At 37.6% G+C, this 15723-nt stretch overlaps 1 protein-coding gene across 8 annotated transcripts in view; it reads left to right on the forward strand.

Annotated features, from left to right (window-relative positions):
* The window catches only part of LOC108707541 (diacylglycerol kinase eta), a 157941-nt gene that overhangs the window by 104332 nt on the left and 37886 nt on the right, over positions 1-15723 (forward strand). For 7 of the 8 annotated variants that reach the window (XR_005965501.1, XR_005965502.1, XM_041582467.1 and 4 more), the window contains 10 exons: positions 3761-3867; positions 4805-4930; positions 5491-5593; positions 6990-7152; positions 7343-7451; positions 8815-8954; positions 9932-10019; positions 12149-12240; positions 12438-12537; positions 13576-13855. Coding sequence is in view for 6 of the 8 variants with exons in the window: in XM_041582467.1 (XP_041438401.1) it covers positions 3761-3867; positions 4805-4930; positions 5491-5593; positions 6990-7152; positions 7343-7451; positions 8815-8954; positions 9932-10019; positions 12149-12240; positions 12438-12537; positions 13576-13855 (1308 nt within the window). In the remaining 2 variants the exon portion in view is untranslated. The remainder of the gene's footprint in view (positions 1-3760; positions 3868-4804; positions 4931-5490; positions 5594-6989; positions 7153-7342; positions 7452-8814; positions 8955-9931; positions 10020-12148; positions 12241-12437; positions 12538-13575; positions 13856-15723) is intronic. The other variant, XM_041582465.1, reaches the window with a different exon arrangement.

Here is a 15723-nt window from a genome sequence, read left to right on the forward strand (position 1 = left end):
CATGTGGCACATAAACTATACACTGGGCTCATGTGTAGGGCAATATAACAATTTTATTTTATTAAGGTTTCCCGGGCTTGTGTAGTGTAATGGCTGCAACATATACATCCATTCAACTTTAACTTCCCGCTGTATGCAAATTAGGCAATGCTAGCGCAACTTCGGTTCAGTTGGCGCAGTAACGCTAGTATAACTTCGCCAGCATTCGGCGTCCTGGACGCAACTTCAAATTTTAGTGAATTGGCATTGTTCTGGCGAATCTACCCTGTTGAAGTGTTGCGCTGTGAGCGAAGCCATGGCTGGCGAATTTTCAGAGGTTAGTGAATTTGCCCCCTTATCTGGAAACCCGTTATCCAGAAAGCTCTGAATTATAGAAGGCTATCTTCCATAGAGTCCATTTTAAGCAAACCATATTTTTTAAAAATGATTTGCTATTTCTCTTTAATAATTAAACAGTAACTTGTACTTGATGGTAACTAAACTGCATGAATCCATATTGGATGAAAAAACAATCCTATTGGATTTGTTTCATGTTAAAATTATTTATAGCAAATTTAAGGTATGGTATCTAAAGTACTGAAAGATTCCTTATCCAGAAAGTCCACGGTCCCAAACATTATACATAATAAATCCTATATCTGTATATCCCTAACAGTTTTCAGTTGTAAATTGATCAGTGACTGGTCCATCACACATTTTGTGAGTTAGATTGTAGTATAATCTATAACTTGCTTGCATCTTAACAACAATATTGGTCTGTGGCACAGTTTACCTTAAATGTACAATAAATGTTCAAACATACCAATTAACTACACTTGGTCATACTGCATTAAATAGAAATGTTGCCCATTCTTAGAACAACCTTCAATAATCTGAAAAGCAGTTGTCTTCTAAAAATTAATGTATTCATTCCAATTTTTGTATTCATTAAGTATCTTACAGGTATGGTGTCTGTAATCTATAAACCCAATCAGAAAGCAATACAAATGCAACAGTGCCATTACCAATAGAGTCGTATTTACAACAAACAATTCTTCATTTTCAATTGATTACATTTTTTACTGTAAAAAAATGAGTACCTGTACCTTGTAATTGATAGTGACTAAACATAAATCCCTAAATTCATGTTAATAGGATTTTGTTTTTACATTTTACAATTAAATATATATATTTTTTTTTTAGATTAGCGGTGAGGTCTTTATCTTTTTCATTTGCTACCAGATGTACCCTATGGATGTAGATTTTGGTCTCTCTTCCCTTTGCTGACTACTCCCCCATACAAACCAAAGTGCCTGGATCAGGCTTGAAGGGGACTGTCCTTCAGTTTTTATACTTTTTGTTCCTTTCATTCATTAACCAACTCTGTAGCCTCGTCCAAGCTGCCTTTTCAAGAAAAACTTCCAAAAGTGCTGTTTGCCCCACAAAGTCCTTTCCCTTGAAGAGCATTTGCAGCTATATGGGAGACCCCTGGGCTCTGAGATGAGTTTGCAACTAATAGAATTGTTCAACACTTCTCCACACTGGTTTTTTATGTCACAAGTTGCCAGGGAGGTGACACAATGGCAGCATTTCACCAGATGGTAGAAAGTGTGTTTGTTCCAGATCATTGTTCCAATACAAAACATTTTTGCAGTTTTTATTTAAACCCGTTCATTAATATAAAAAAAAAGTGTCATGATTGAGACCATGCAGTCAGCCATTCAGGCTCTTGAATCAAGAGAATATGTTACGACTGTAGTGATCCACATTCGAATCTGGTCCAGGCATCACCATATTCTCTGTTCAATTATCAGTCACTTTCAGTTTGTGGCACTGCTGTCTTTTGGTTTTACAACTGCTCCACATGTGTTCACAAAGGTAATGTCAGTAGTGACCGCATATCTGTGCATTAAAGACACCATAGTACTACCATACAATCTAGTGATAAATGGTACATCTAAGAACCAAGAAGAAATGTAGTGGAAACCAGTGATGTCTGCGTTGCATCTACTACAATGGATTCTGGTCCTTGAAAAGTCCATTCTGATTTGTAGTCAGCAGATGGAGTTTCTTGGCATGATTCTGAACACTGAAAAGTAATTTTACCCGATTCCAAGCACTGTCTTGCTTGTCCCTTTTACTGCAGGAATACACTGTCACAATTTAGTCTGACAGCACCACAGTGCATACACCAATCATCAGGGAGGATACCACAGCAGTCATGAAAGAGTTGGGCCAGATTTTTCACTAGGCGATTATCACAATTTCTGAGGCATACATTGCAGGAATGAACAAAAAGGCTGCAGCAGACAGCTGGATCCAGGGGAATGGGCTTTTTTCATTTAGAGATTTTCAAGCAATTATGAAGATGGGGCAGACCTAAGGCACACAGAGTCATTCTGGACTCACTGGTTATTCTGTACTCTTGGTGCAGCTAAGGTTTCTATCACTAGATGGATACATTCTGCTATTGTGGGGGTGTTCAGGGAAGGTCTCCTTCTCTAAAAGTGTTGTCGCAGCTTGCTAGGGCCGGTGGGTGCTAGAAACTGTGTGTTAGTGGGGCACTTGTGTAAGGCAGCAGCACATTCACCCAGTTATATAGAGTTGATGTCCCAGTGTAACATGATACTAGATTTTGCAGAAAGTGCTGATCCAGTCCCTTCTCCCTCCCATTGTGAGGTGGCTTTAGAACGTCCCCATAGTGACTGTACATCGATGAAAGATGGAGAAATGGAATTTTTTTACTCATTGTTACATGCTTATCTAGGATTCCTGGTGGGAAACTTTTGTGGAACTTATGCTAGGCCATGGTGTCCAGTTCTATCTTAAATCATTGTCTATATTAAGTCATTGTCTCTGTCCTGAGTTTTGTTACCAATTAAAGGAGGTAAGGCTATAGGGGAAGGGATTTGTATTTTTAGTGCCCTGCCGCTAAAAGAGAGAGTTGGGATTAACCCCATCATGCCTGTGCCCCCCTACAGAAATCTGACACAACAACAGTATTTTTTCTGGGAGGTGAGTGCTCCATATTTTGTGACTGCCCCTACAGAAATCTGAGAAAATGATTTAATACTGAGTAACAAAATCCCCTTATTTTTGTAGACATTTGCGCAGATTTCAGCTCCAATCATTTCAAAGTTTGTGGTTTTTATGAAAATAGCCTCAAAGCCTGCACAACATTTTATCTCCTACATATCCTTGGGTACATTACTTAGGCAATGGCTGCTTGCAAAGGTGACACATTAGCCGTCGAGCAATATACCTTGTCTATGGCAAATCTTAAATCTCTAAGTGTAAAATGTATGTTTCTTTTACTCAAGTAAATATATAGATAGATATATATATATATATATATATATATATATATATATATATATATATATATACACCCAAGTATATATATAAGCAAGTGGAAGTCACAACATGTGATATTATTTGTATCTTTTATTATTTTCCTTGAGAAAATGTCCTTGTTGTACTGCAGCCGGACAACAGAGGCATCTGACAATATCTGTAAAAGATGGGAAGAGGTGATCACATGTTGCAAAACATATGAGCTAGAATAATCAAATTGTTATGTCTGCAGGGCCAAAATGATTATTTTATATATAATAGATTTTGCATAGAATTGTCGGAAAATCTACAAGATGGTGATCATGTCACCAATGGATGGTTGTTTGGGCCCTCTATCAATTATTGAGAATTAGGATTTACTTGCAGTTGCCTATTTTGGCAGTTAAAATGACAATTGTCTAACATAAAATATTCTGTTTCCCTCAAGTCTGCAAATTCAAAGCCCATAAAAGATGTGCAGTTAGAGCAACAAACAACTGCAAGTGGACCACTCTGGCATCAATCGGCAAAGATATTATTGAGGACGAGGATGGTGTGAGTGTTAAACCTTTCTTGTACAATTTTAATAATGTACCTATTCACATCTAGACAAAGCATGACCTACTGTAACTTACATTACTTTGACTCTCTCACACTAGCCTTTGTGGGGACCGGATAAATTGCTGTGTTTATCCTGCCCTAACGCTGAATCTGAGTGACACGTGCTTGCTGCCATTTTGCTTTATATTTCTTAAAGGTGGATATCCCATTTATTAAAAATCAAGGTGACAAGGAGTTTTTTTGTGAAATATTTCCTTCAAGTGTTTTTTTAAAATATCATTATTATTTTTGAGCTTTTTAGTTGTACAAAATGTATGGGGTGGAGGGAAAAACAAGGGGGTTAAGTTGAGTCTATCCATTCCACTTAGAAAGGGGCAATGATTACAACAGGAAATTAGATGTAGTGCGTATAGTTCTTTTACATGGACATTATAGTTTCACTTACATTTTTTAACTTCCCTACAAAGCTGTTTTTTACATGAATTTTTTGTTTGCAACTCCAAAAGAAATATACAATTTTCTAAATCTGGTTTACAGGGCCGGATTTACATAGCGGCGCCCCTAGGACCACTGCTGTTCATCGCCCCTCCCTTTTATTTGTGCAAATTTTCATCATCGGAACAGGAGCAATGGGGATTGGCGCACAGGAAATTAAAAAAATGATTGTCTCTCCAGTGCATCCCCAGTGTTTTTGAACCAATGTGGATGTGGTTGGGCAGCATGCCGCCCTCTTAAATCCTGCCGCCCTAGGCCCGGGCCTTGGTGGCCTTTCCACAAATCCGGGCCTGGGTAAATACAATTTGTTGCAAATAATACAGTAGTTTGTTACCCCTATTATAAAATGCAATACATATTTTTATAATTGATTAGTACTATTTCAATATGATTGGCTGTGTCTGATATTTGCATTCTGACTGTGTTTCCTTCTCAGATAGCAATGCCTCACCAGTGGCTAGAGGGCAATCTGCCTGTTAGTGCCAAATGTGCTGTATGTGACAAAACATGTGGTAGTGTATTACGTCTGCAGGACTGGAGGTGCCTTTGGTGTAAAGCAATGGTGAGAACAAGAACTGTAAAATATATCAAATTCTCAAAATAAGTTGTTTTTTTAGGAAGTGTGAATTCAATCACTGCAGCATGTGGGATTAAATGTGATTGTAGCTTTGTAGGTGCAGTGGATGTTGGCTGTTTTCAGAAAGTAATTGTAAGGCTTGTGTCATTAAGAATAAGGGACAGCTTTCGGGTTGTGTTTTCCTCAAAAAAATTGAGTTTTTGAAGTTTAAAAAAAATATGAAGTGATTGTCTTAAAAAAAGGCTTTAGTTCCTCACATTTTTATGCAATCTTTTTGTTCAACCCACTGAATTAAAGCTGAAAGTCTGCAGTTTTCAGTTAAAATTCATTGTGGTAATGTACAGAACCAAAATTAGAAAAAAGTTGTCTCTGTACAAATATTTATGGACCCAACGTATGTTCTTTTATGTGCCATGTTATTGGTGCTGATATGTTTGTGGTAAGAAATTATTGCTTTGTATATATTCTGTAATAAGAAATTGATTTTGTTGCCTTCAGCTATAACTGTTTTAAAACGGGTCACTTATTATTATTATTATTTACAGGTGCACACAGCATGCAAAGACCAGTATCCTCGAAAGTGTCCACTTGGCCAGTGCAAAGTGTCCATCATACCGCCAACAGCACTCAACAGCATAGACTCTGATGGTGTGTGCTTAACAATAATGCTCTATAATTTCTTGTTTACACATTTGGCTAGCCATTTGCATTGAAGGATATTTCAAGTCTTGCTTAGTAAACGCAAACATAAATTTTAAAGAGAAATAGTAGTAGTAATAAAAGAAAATTAAAGGGGATTAAGGGCTGTTGTTCATTGCATATACATATGTATGAATCTCATCTGCTGAGAGCACAGATTTTGGCTCATAATTCTACTTCCATATGTTGAGAATCAAAGGAAACCTCAAAAGTGCCCTTTGACAGCTCAGTGTTAAATGGTATCTGTCACAATTATCTCCAATGTTAGTAAAGATGTCACTTAGGCTTTTTTTTGCTTAATATTGAAAGTTTAGAAGGTAAAGGAGGTTGTCTCACGATATCACAGTATGTGTTAAACTGCGTATTTGCCCAAACCAACTAACTGTTTTTTCGGGGGGCGTAACCCTCCTTTTTTTGGGACCCGTACAAATTAGTATTTATCCCACAACCAAAATATTGACTCTTTTGTTTTTTAGCTAAATAAATCGATTAACGGCCTGCAAATAGTGGATCTTCTTACTTTTTCTGTCACACTTAGGGGCATATTTATCAAAGGTTGAAGTGAAAATTCGAATTTTTAAATTCGAATTTCAAGGTAATTTTAGTGTACTTCAGCTAGGGAATAGTCCAAATTCAAATCGAATTTGAAAAAAATGAGAATATCAGAATTTATCATGTACTGTCTCTTTAAAAATTCGACTATTCGCCATCTAAAACCTGCCGAATTGCTGTTTTAGCCTATGGGGCATCCTCCTAGAACCTATTTGGAGTAATTTGGTGGACTTTGAAAAATCAAAGGTCTTTTTGGAAAATACCTCACTTCGAATTCGATCGAATACTATCCGAATTCGAATCAAACAATTGAATACAGCCTATTCACCCGAAGTTAAAAAAATTGTTTTTTTTTGTTTGTTTTTTTAAATAAATTTAGTTTGGTATTTTTTTATTCAAATTTCGAGGTGATGGGAGTTTAAAAAAACTTCCATCACCTCAAAGTTCGGCCCTTGATAAATCTGCCCCTTAAGGTGGCCATAGACAGAACAATTACGGTTTCCTGGAAAAAATCTTTCCAAGAAAGATCGTTTGTTTCAATACACACGTGTAGAGCTGAATTGTCATTGATCAGTCTGCTCATCTCCAGCCATACACGCACTGAACATCGTACAAAAATTAGTCTCATACAATATTATCAGTGCTTCTATGGCCACTTTAAGATGTGGCTGAAATTTCAAGGGTCAGCATGTCACTTGCATGAAGGGCACCTCTTTGTTAGTTTATGATAGCAAATAATGTCATCAGTAAATGTGCAATTTATTAAGTAAATATGTTTTGAATGCATTTGCAGGGTTCTGGAAAGCAACTTGCCCACCTTCCTGTGCCAGCCCACTTCTAGTTTTTGTCAATTCCAAAAGCGGAGACAATCAGGGGGTCAAGTTTCTGAGGCGGTTCAAACAGTTGCTTAATCCTGCTCAGGTGTTTGATTTAATGAATGGAGGACCCCATCTAGGGTAAGGCTTAGCATATTCATTTACTATTCTTTTGCCTTTTTTTAGCCTGATTCATATACATAAACCCTGTATATAAATAACTATAAAACCTGTCTTACATAAACCTATATTTAAACTTATTTCCATTTTCTTCCTTTTATTCATTTGGAATTCTTTTTTTTATTTATTTCTTTTTTTTTTTTTTTTTTAGTTTACGTCTGTTTCAGAAGTTTGACAACTTCCGGATTCTGGTTTGTGGCGGAGATGGAAGTGTTGGTTGGGTTTTATCAGAGATTGATAAGCTAAGTTTACATAAACAGGTGAGTTTATATAAGGCAAGGGAATTGTTAGGTTCAGATTTAAATAAACATTTGTCGTATTTCACCTAATATTACTGGTATGTTATCGTACAAAGATGACCAATGCCCTAAACATAGTTTAAAAACATGACTGGTGTCAGTGTAAATATATATCCTTTGACCTATATGACCTATATGAAGTAATACGTCTTGCACTTTTACTTTAAGGCCTTCATGAAATTAAATAGTTTTGGCCCTGCATGCTCAGCAATTGTCAACCAAGCATTCTCACAGAGCATCAGTTATTCACCTCCTTTCCAGATACTGTCAGATGTCACTGTTGTCCTATTGGATTTAAGGGACTTAAAAAAAAAACTGTGCTGGTTGTATAAAGGCTGTAGGAGTTGCATCTTCACAGGTTGAATCAGCGCTAATCAACAAATGTTTCTCTCTAAAACCCACCATCCATCCAAGGGTTCGAAAGGCCTAGTCTAAAGATCATTAAGGCAGAGACTGGGATTGAGTCTTAGTCTCTCCTGCATTTTTTTATATGCCCAATAGGTTTAAGGGTTTGGAGAAACCCTGTAAAATTTTAATTAGGAGGGTCATTTATGAGGTGTCAAACAGTAGCAGACATACATTGTCTTTAGGAAATAGATCACAACTGTCATATCAAGAGTTTGGGTCCATTAAATGATGAAAATATTTAGTTTCAGGGACTTTTGTATCCTGTTTCATTACTGGTGTAGTGGGGTAAGGGCGGCTTTACACTTAAAGGGGACCCGTCGCCCAATAAAATTATTCCAAATCCTATTTTAGCACATTAGTCAAGCAAAATGAACTTTAATTACACGATAAAAATTATTTGATTCTTGTTTCCTCCAGTCTGGGAATTCATAATTACAGCAAGCAGGCAGGAGCCATTTTGTGGACACTATTATTAAGACAAGCCTTGCATCATCTCAGAATCTTGTTTGTGCACCAGAATGGGGGACCTGATGTCCATCTCCATGCACTGGCTACACAATTAACTGGTTAAGAGAACTGGGGGAATGTGGGGAGAGCAGTCATATCTAGGAACTGCTGAATGGAAAGTGAAAGTAATTCCCTGCCCCGCCTCTATGCCTAAGGCATAGAGGAGGGGCAGACAATATTTTATTGATAGCTGAGATTTTTAAATGAGTTTAATACAGCTATGAATGCTTTAATAAAAGAAAAGAATTTGGATTTCATATTTAATTTGAAAAGGACTTTTATTATACAGTTTTTTTTGTCTGGGTGACAGGTCCACTTTAAAATCTTTTAGGCAGTTGTTCAGTGTGATACTTTTAGAAATTTCTCTGAGAAATTATTTTTATTATGTTGGTTATATTATGCATTTTAGTGTCAACTGGGAGTACTTCCACTGGGTACTGGAAACGACTTGGCTCGTGTACTAGGCTGGGGTGCTTCTTGTGATGATGATACGCAGCTGCCTCAAATTCTAGAAAAGTTGGAACGTGCTAGCACAAAAATGCTGGATAGGTAAGGCACTGTGGCTTACTGTGGCTTACTGTGGCTTAGATCCTGTTCATTGTATATTATTATTAACATGCATTTATATTGCGCAAACATATTTAGCAGCACTGTACATATTTTGCATATTAAGTTAGACAAGGCATTGCACTGTGCAGCTGTGTTCTTCTTGTGCATTTAACAGGTAGCTAGTGTAAATTGTATTATCTGCAGGCCTGAAATGCAGACATTCTACTTTTAAAATTGTAGGTTACTGTGTTCTGTCATGTTCATGTCCAGGGTATACACCATTTATTGTACAGCACTATTTAATATGTTGGTGCTTTGGAAGTACTTGATTAATAATAATTCTATAGGAAACTGCCACTGGCACAGGTGGTTATGCAATAGCACATGCAAAGTTTGTCCTAGTAATGTACCCCCTAGCAACTTTTCAGAGGTTTACTTTCAGTATTTTAAGTGCAGAACACCAGTAAAAGCCAAACGACCGCCTGATTATTATGTGTTACATGCAGTTTAGTCTTTTCTAACAATAGTGAGAAGCAATCCGCAATTTCAGTTCCAGTGATTGGGCTTATGTGCCATTAACCTACCATGTAATGCCACTGGATGTTTTACATTCAGTTCAAATATTATAGTACACTATGCGTTCAATTCAACTTGGGGTCATAGTGGAGTATTTGGAGGAAAAGCAATTCAAACAAGAAAATATGTTTATTTTGACAATAAACACAGGCCGATGGCAGTTATGCTTTTGGGGCTTTCTAGGTAACAAATCTGTAAAGTTAATGAAAGTTGTTGTGCAGCATTTTCCCATTTATAATAGTGCAGAGAGCATTGTTTATACCTCCCAATATTCCTTGAATATTGGGAGGTTAACATATTGAATAGCAATCAAAACCTCCAATGTGTCAAAGCATTGAGAACACAATATGGCAAACAAGCAACTTAGAGGGTTTTTCATTTTTACTTTTCTATAATTTTAGATGGAGTATTATGTCGTATGAACTTAAATTGCCAACAAAGCCTTCTATACTTCCTTTATCCCCAGAGGAGGAATCTGAAGAGTGTCAGGTAGGTTCCCTTTGCATTTCAAATGTAATGTAATATTACAGTACATTACCTTACAGGTTTGTAAGACTGTACTAGCAAATTTGCTCTATATAGTAAAAAGTATAGTAGTCATTGAATGTATGCAGTGTAGATGCAGATAGACTCATAGCTTAACCCTCCTATTCATATATATCATTACACGATGAGCGCAATAGTCCATCTGTGATTGTGCCAGATAACAGTTGTGCTCAGAAAATTCTGAATTGCATACAAAAGATTGTGTGCAAACACATACTTCAAACATTTTCTAAAACATGAATACCTTTAATACTATTGGAAAAGACATTTCCCAAGAGCTACCAACCTTTGTTTGTGACAGTAATGCTGTGAAGGTTGAAATCCAGCATGTGCAATCATTAAATCATAATTACACAAAACGAAACCCACAGTTGTCTTGTGATCTCTTTAGTATGGTTGGCATACCCTGTGATTACTGTTGTCACTGACTCCCTTAAGGGGATTTCTGCAGCAACATATGCTGAAGGCCAGACAAGCTACCAGACCAAAGAGTTTAATAATCATTCTAGGTCATGGGTCACAACTGACAACAAGCCAAGAATCCAAGTTCATCCTCAAAGGAAAAAGAACATGTTATCAAAGACTAGGCAGCGGTCAGGGCCAGTGGCAGTCTCAGAATGCTAATATGCAAATGGTCAAGACCAGGAAACCAGGCTCAATAGAAGCAGGTTACAGGGGGGTACTTCATAAATACATATTTCAGCCTAGGCAAAGCATAGTTTTAAAGTGATTTGACCACAGTAGGGCAGTGGCGCACACATCATTATTATGTCAGTCTTGAAGGAGAATTCAACCTGTGGGGGAAAAAACCCGTACCCCTCACCACAGGTAGACCTCCCTCCTTCCCCCAGGCTAACTACCGCCCCGGGGAAATGCTCCATACTTTGTACTTACCCCTCGGTGCAGATTCTTCCAGCGGAGTTGCATGCATGCATCTTCCGGCTCCTCTGTAAGCTAACTGGAAGATCGGTATTTTCTGCGCATGCGCAGTTGGAGAAGTTTGCCGTTGTCGATAACCTCGCATGCGCGGAATTACACTGAAATTGCCGATCTCTCAGTCAGCTTACCGAGGAGCCGGAAGATGGATGCGTGCAACTCCGCTGGAAGAATCTGCACCGAGGGGTAAGTACAAAGTATGGGGCATTTCCCCGGGGGGTAGTTAGCCTTGGGGGAGGAGGGAGGTCCACCTGGGGTGGGGGGTACGTTTTTTTTCCCCACAGGTTGAATTCTCCTTTAAAGGAGAAGGAAAGGCATCCTGCACTTGGGGGTGCCAAATGTTAGGCAGCCCCAAGTGTATTGACTAACCTGCATCGCCCTGGGGTTATTCCAGTGAGCACCACGGATTGCTTCTCTTCCATCTTCCGCTTTCTTCACGTGGCTGCGCAGAAGAACGAAAAGCCGAATTTTAACTAAAAAGTCGTCTATTTCGTTCAACTGCGCATGCGTTTGCCCCAGTAAATTTGAAGAAGCCGGAAGAGGATTGATTTGTGGTACTCACTGGTATAACCCCGGCCGGTGCAGTTTTCTACTGATAGGAGCACGACCCGGGGTTTCAGATAAGTCAATAAATCACTTGGGGTTCCTAACATTTGGCACCCCCAAGTGCAGGATGCCTTTCCTTCTCCTTTAAAAAATGTGCTTCCCCTGTGATTCTACAAATCTTCAATTTGTTGGGCACCCCCTAGTGAATAAAATTGGTAACTTTTTTCCTGGATCAGCACTCCTCTATGACACAATGGTGTATTCTTTTCTGGGTTTTCAGGTATTGGTGGCTTGGTATTTGGGGAAATAATTCACATTAGTAACTGGCTCTGATCCTCAGTACATGACCCCCAGCAAACTGATTGCTTCATGTAAGAAATGACAAGGACAGATACATTTTCAGACATTAATTAAAAAAACCCTTTTGCACAACATTCCACTTTTTTTTGCAAAATTAACAGTTTATTCTAGCAACTGTATTTCTTTTATAAGTATGCCTATTTGGACTTAGAAAGGAATTTAATTTTCCTCATCCTCAATTTCTATGGTCTAGTCTCTTAAAATCTGTAATTTTTACTTTACTTTTCTAGTTTCAGATATCTGCATATGAAGATTCAGTGGCTACTCATCTTGCTAAAATTCTAAATTCGGACAAACATTCAGTAGTGATTTCCTCTGCGAAGTGAGTCTTTCATTTTCATACCAATTTTTCATGTAGTTAGCATTGTTAAAAAAGCTGCACCCTCGCTGAAATGGACACACAATACCAATCATGACCAATCCTACATGTTCATCCTTTTTTCTTTCTGATCATCGCAAGCTAAATTACATTATAAATGTAATGTTATTTACATAACAGCCTTGTGTTTTTATTTGAAGGGTTTTATGTGAAACTGTTAAGGACTTTGTTGCTAAAGTTGGGAAGGCTTATGAGAAACCAATGGAAAACTCAGAGGAAGCTGACTCCATGGCTTTAAAAGTAAGTGTGTATTCTGTTTGTTGTATACTGTACATCTAAAGTCGAATCAAAAAGAGGCACCTAAAGCCCTACAAATTTGAGTAGTGCTACTAAACGTTATGTACAGGCGCAAGGAGTAGTCGCAGTACCCTCTGGCCGAGGGACAATGGATAAGAAATCCGGGCCTGCACATGACCAGTGGTACATGCAAAATTGCAGATGACCTGTGATTTTGTTTGTGGGGGAAGCAACCCCCTGTTTCCACCCTGACACATGGAAAAAAAAAGTTGAGTGGGCCCGGGTCCAAAAAGTTAAACCACTGCTGGAAAATTATACCTAGATAAGAAATAAACTGATAATTTTTTTTACTTAATCACTCTCCAACAAAGTGATATGGGTAGCTAGAAGAAGCTTCAAAAACAGAATAGAAGTAAATACATGCAGATCCTTAAGCTTAAGAGAACACTGGCAACATAGCAGAGAAATCATCTGTATTTATATATATATATATATATATATATATATATATATATATATATATATATATATATATATATATATATAATACACAAAAGCCATAAATATCCTGTAAATTATATTCTTATAAACGGTGAGTTCTGATGTCATCAGTTATAAACGGTGAGTTCTGATGTCATTTCTGTCACATGACTCACTAAAACTTGTGTATTATGATAAATAAAGTACCCCCAGTTGTAAAATATGAGGATATTAGAAGTTACCTCGGAGTTCCATGACCTGTATAAAAACATTCGGCCTCGTGTTTTTATATGGTCATGAAACTCCTCGGTAACTTATAATATCCTTATATTTTACAAGAGGGGGTACTTTATTCACTATATATATATATATATATATATATATATATATATATATATATATATATATATATATATATATATATATATATATATATATATATATATATATATATATATATATATATATATATATATATAATATATATATATATATAAAAAATTTTTTTTTTTTTGTATATTCCTAGTGGAAAAAGACTGTGATGGAATTATTTTATTTTAGTGTTCAACTCTGAATGAAAAATTGGACCTGCTGCTTCAAACTCTACATGCAGAATCCCAGGCTGCTCCATTGCTGGCACATTTCACCCCCCCTATTGTGGAAGAAGAAGTTGAGGAAGAGTTTTCCAGTGAAGACTCCCTGTCTGAAAGCAGAGAACAGTTAGCTGACAGCATACCAAAGTCTTCCAGCCAGAGGCTCTTCAAACCAAGAGAGCAACTCATGCTGCGAGCTAACAGCCTGAAAAAAGCGGTCAGGCAGATAATAGAGCAAGCTGAGAAAGGTGGGAATCTGTTTTTAATCTATGTACTATAAAAAGAAAACAATTGGTCACGTTATAATCCTTTTCTGTCAAAGTTGCATTGTTAACCCTTTCCCTGCCAGCCGTTTTGTCCTAGATGCGAACATCTACTGCCAAGCAGTTTTTAGATATTTTGCACTCTTTCACTTTAAGGGCCTTTCCTGGGGTGGTCTTTTAGTTAACCCAGGAAAACAATATATTGTTTTTTTCAGGACAACCTGAACTTTCACAATATGCAAGAATGGTGTAATTCTACTTCTCTAAAAAAATATTGGATTCTAAGTGTCAAATAAAATGAAAAAAATCATGTTGCACGAAGAACAATCACATATATCAGAAACATCATTCATTTTACGTACGAGAACACAGCTGATTTAGAAAGGTCTATGTCTCCTGAACGCGACAATACCAAATATATATAGTTTTATGGAGATTTCTCACTTGTATAGCTCAAAATCTACAAGCAGTACACAACCAAATTTCCAAAGCAACACTCCCCAAACGGCATACTTTTGATTTCAAGGCCAAACATTCCACTAACAGTAGGTTTACCCAAGAAAACTACCCATTACTAGAAAGAACAGATTCTGGTGAATCAAAAATGGGTAGAAATATCTTTGTACTCCAAACCACCAAGTTGCAATTGTTTCCTAAAGTTATAGTGTTTTATAGAAATTGGTGAATTTTTTGAAAAATGACCTCAAAGCTTCCACTCTACAGCAACATATCTCCCACACATCATTAGGTATCAATGTAAAACACCCCAAATATAAAATCCTGGGTCCACTGAACAGTTTGATGCCCAATATGAATAGATGTACCCAAGCACGTGGCATAGGAGGCCCCAAAAGGAAGACCCCCCGTTTGTTCTGTAATTTCAGATACTGCAAAATCAACACATTTACATCGTTTTGGGGGGCGGCAAAGGTAGAAAACAGTACGTTCACCCAGAAAACCATATATTTTCGGAAAGTACACATTCCCCTGAATCTAAATTGGGTATGCATGTCTTTCTACGCCAAAGTACCAAGCCGCAAATCATTCCTAAATTTGGTGATTTTGGGGACATTTCCAAAAATGACTTCAAAATTTCGACCCTGCAGCATCGTATTACCCACATACTTTTAGGTATCAAGACAAATCACCCCAAATATGAAAGCCTGGGGTCCTCTGAACAGTTTGATGCCCAATATGTATAGGTGTACCCAAGCACGTGGCGTATAGGGGCCCCAAAACGAAGACCCCCATATGGTCTGTCATTTCAGGTACTGCAAAATCAACACATTTACATTGTTTTGAGGGGGGCAAATGTAGAAAAAAGTAAGTTCACCCCAGAAAACCATATATTTTCGGAAAGTACACATTCCCACGGATCTAAATTGGGTATGCATGTCTTTGTACTCCAAAGTACCAAGCCGCAAACCATTCCTAAATTTGGTGATTTTGGGGACATTTCCAAAAATGACTTCAAAATTTCGATCCTGCAGCATCGTATTACCCACATACTTTTAGGTATCAAGACAAATCACCCCAAATATGAAAGCCTGGGGTCCTCTGAACAGTTTGATGCCCAATATGTATAGGTGTACCCAAGCATGTGGCATATAGGGGCCCTAAAAGGAAGACCCCCATATAGTCTGACATTTCAGGTACTGCAAAATCAACACATTTACATTGTTTTGGGGGGGCAAAAGTAGAAAACAGTAAGTTCACCCCAGAAAACCATATATTTTCGGAAAGTACACATTCCCACGAATTCAAATTGGGTATGCATGTCTTTCTACGCCAAAGTACCAAGCCGCAAATCATTCCTAAATTTGGTGATTTTGGTGACATTTCCAAAAATCACC

The sequence above is a fragment of the Xenopus laevis genome, chromosome 2L, assembly GCF_017654675.1.
Source record: "Xenopus laevis strain J_2021 chromosome 2L, Xenopus_laevis_v10.1, whole genome shotgun sequence".
NCBI lineage: Eukaryota > Metazoa > Chordata > Amphibia > Anura > Pipidae > Xenopus > Xenopus laevis.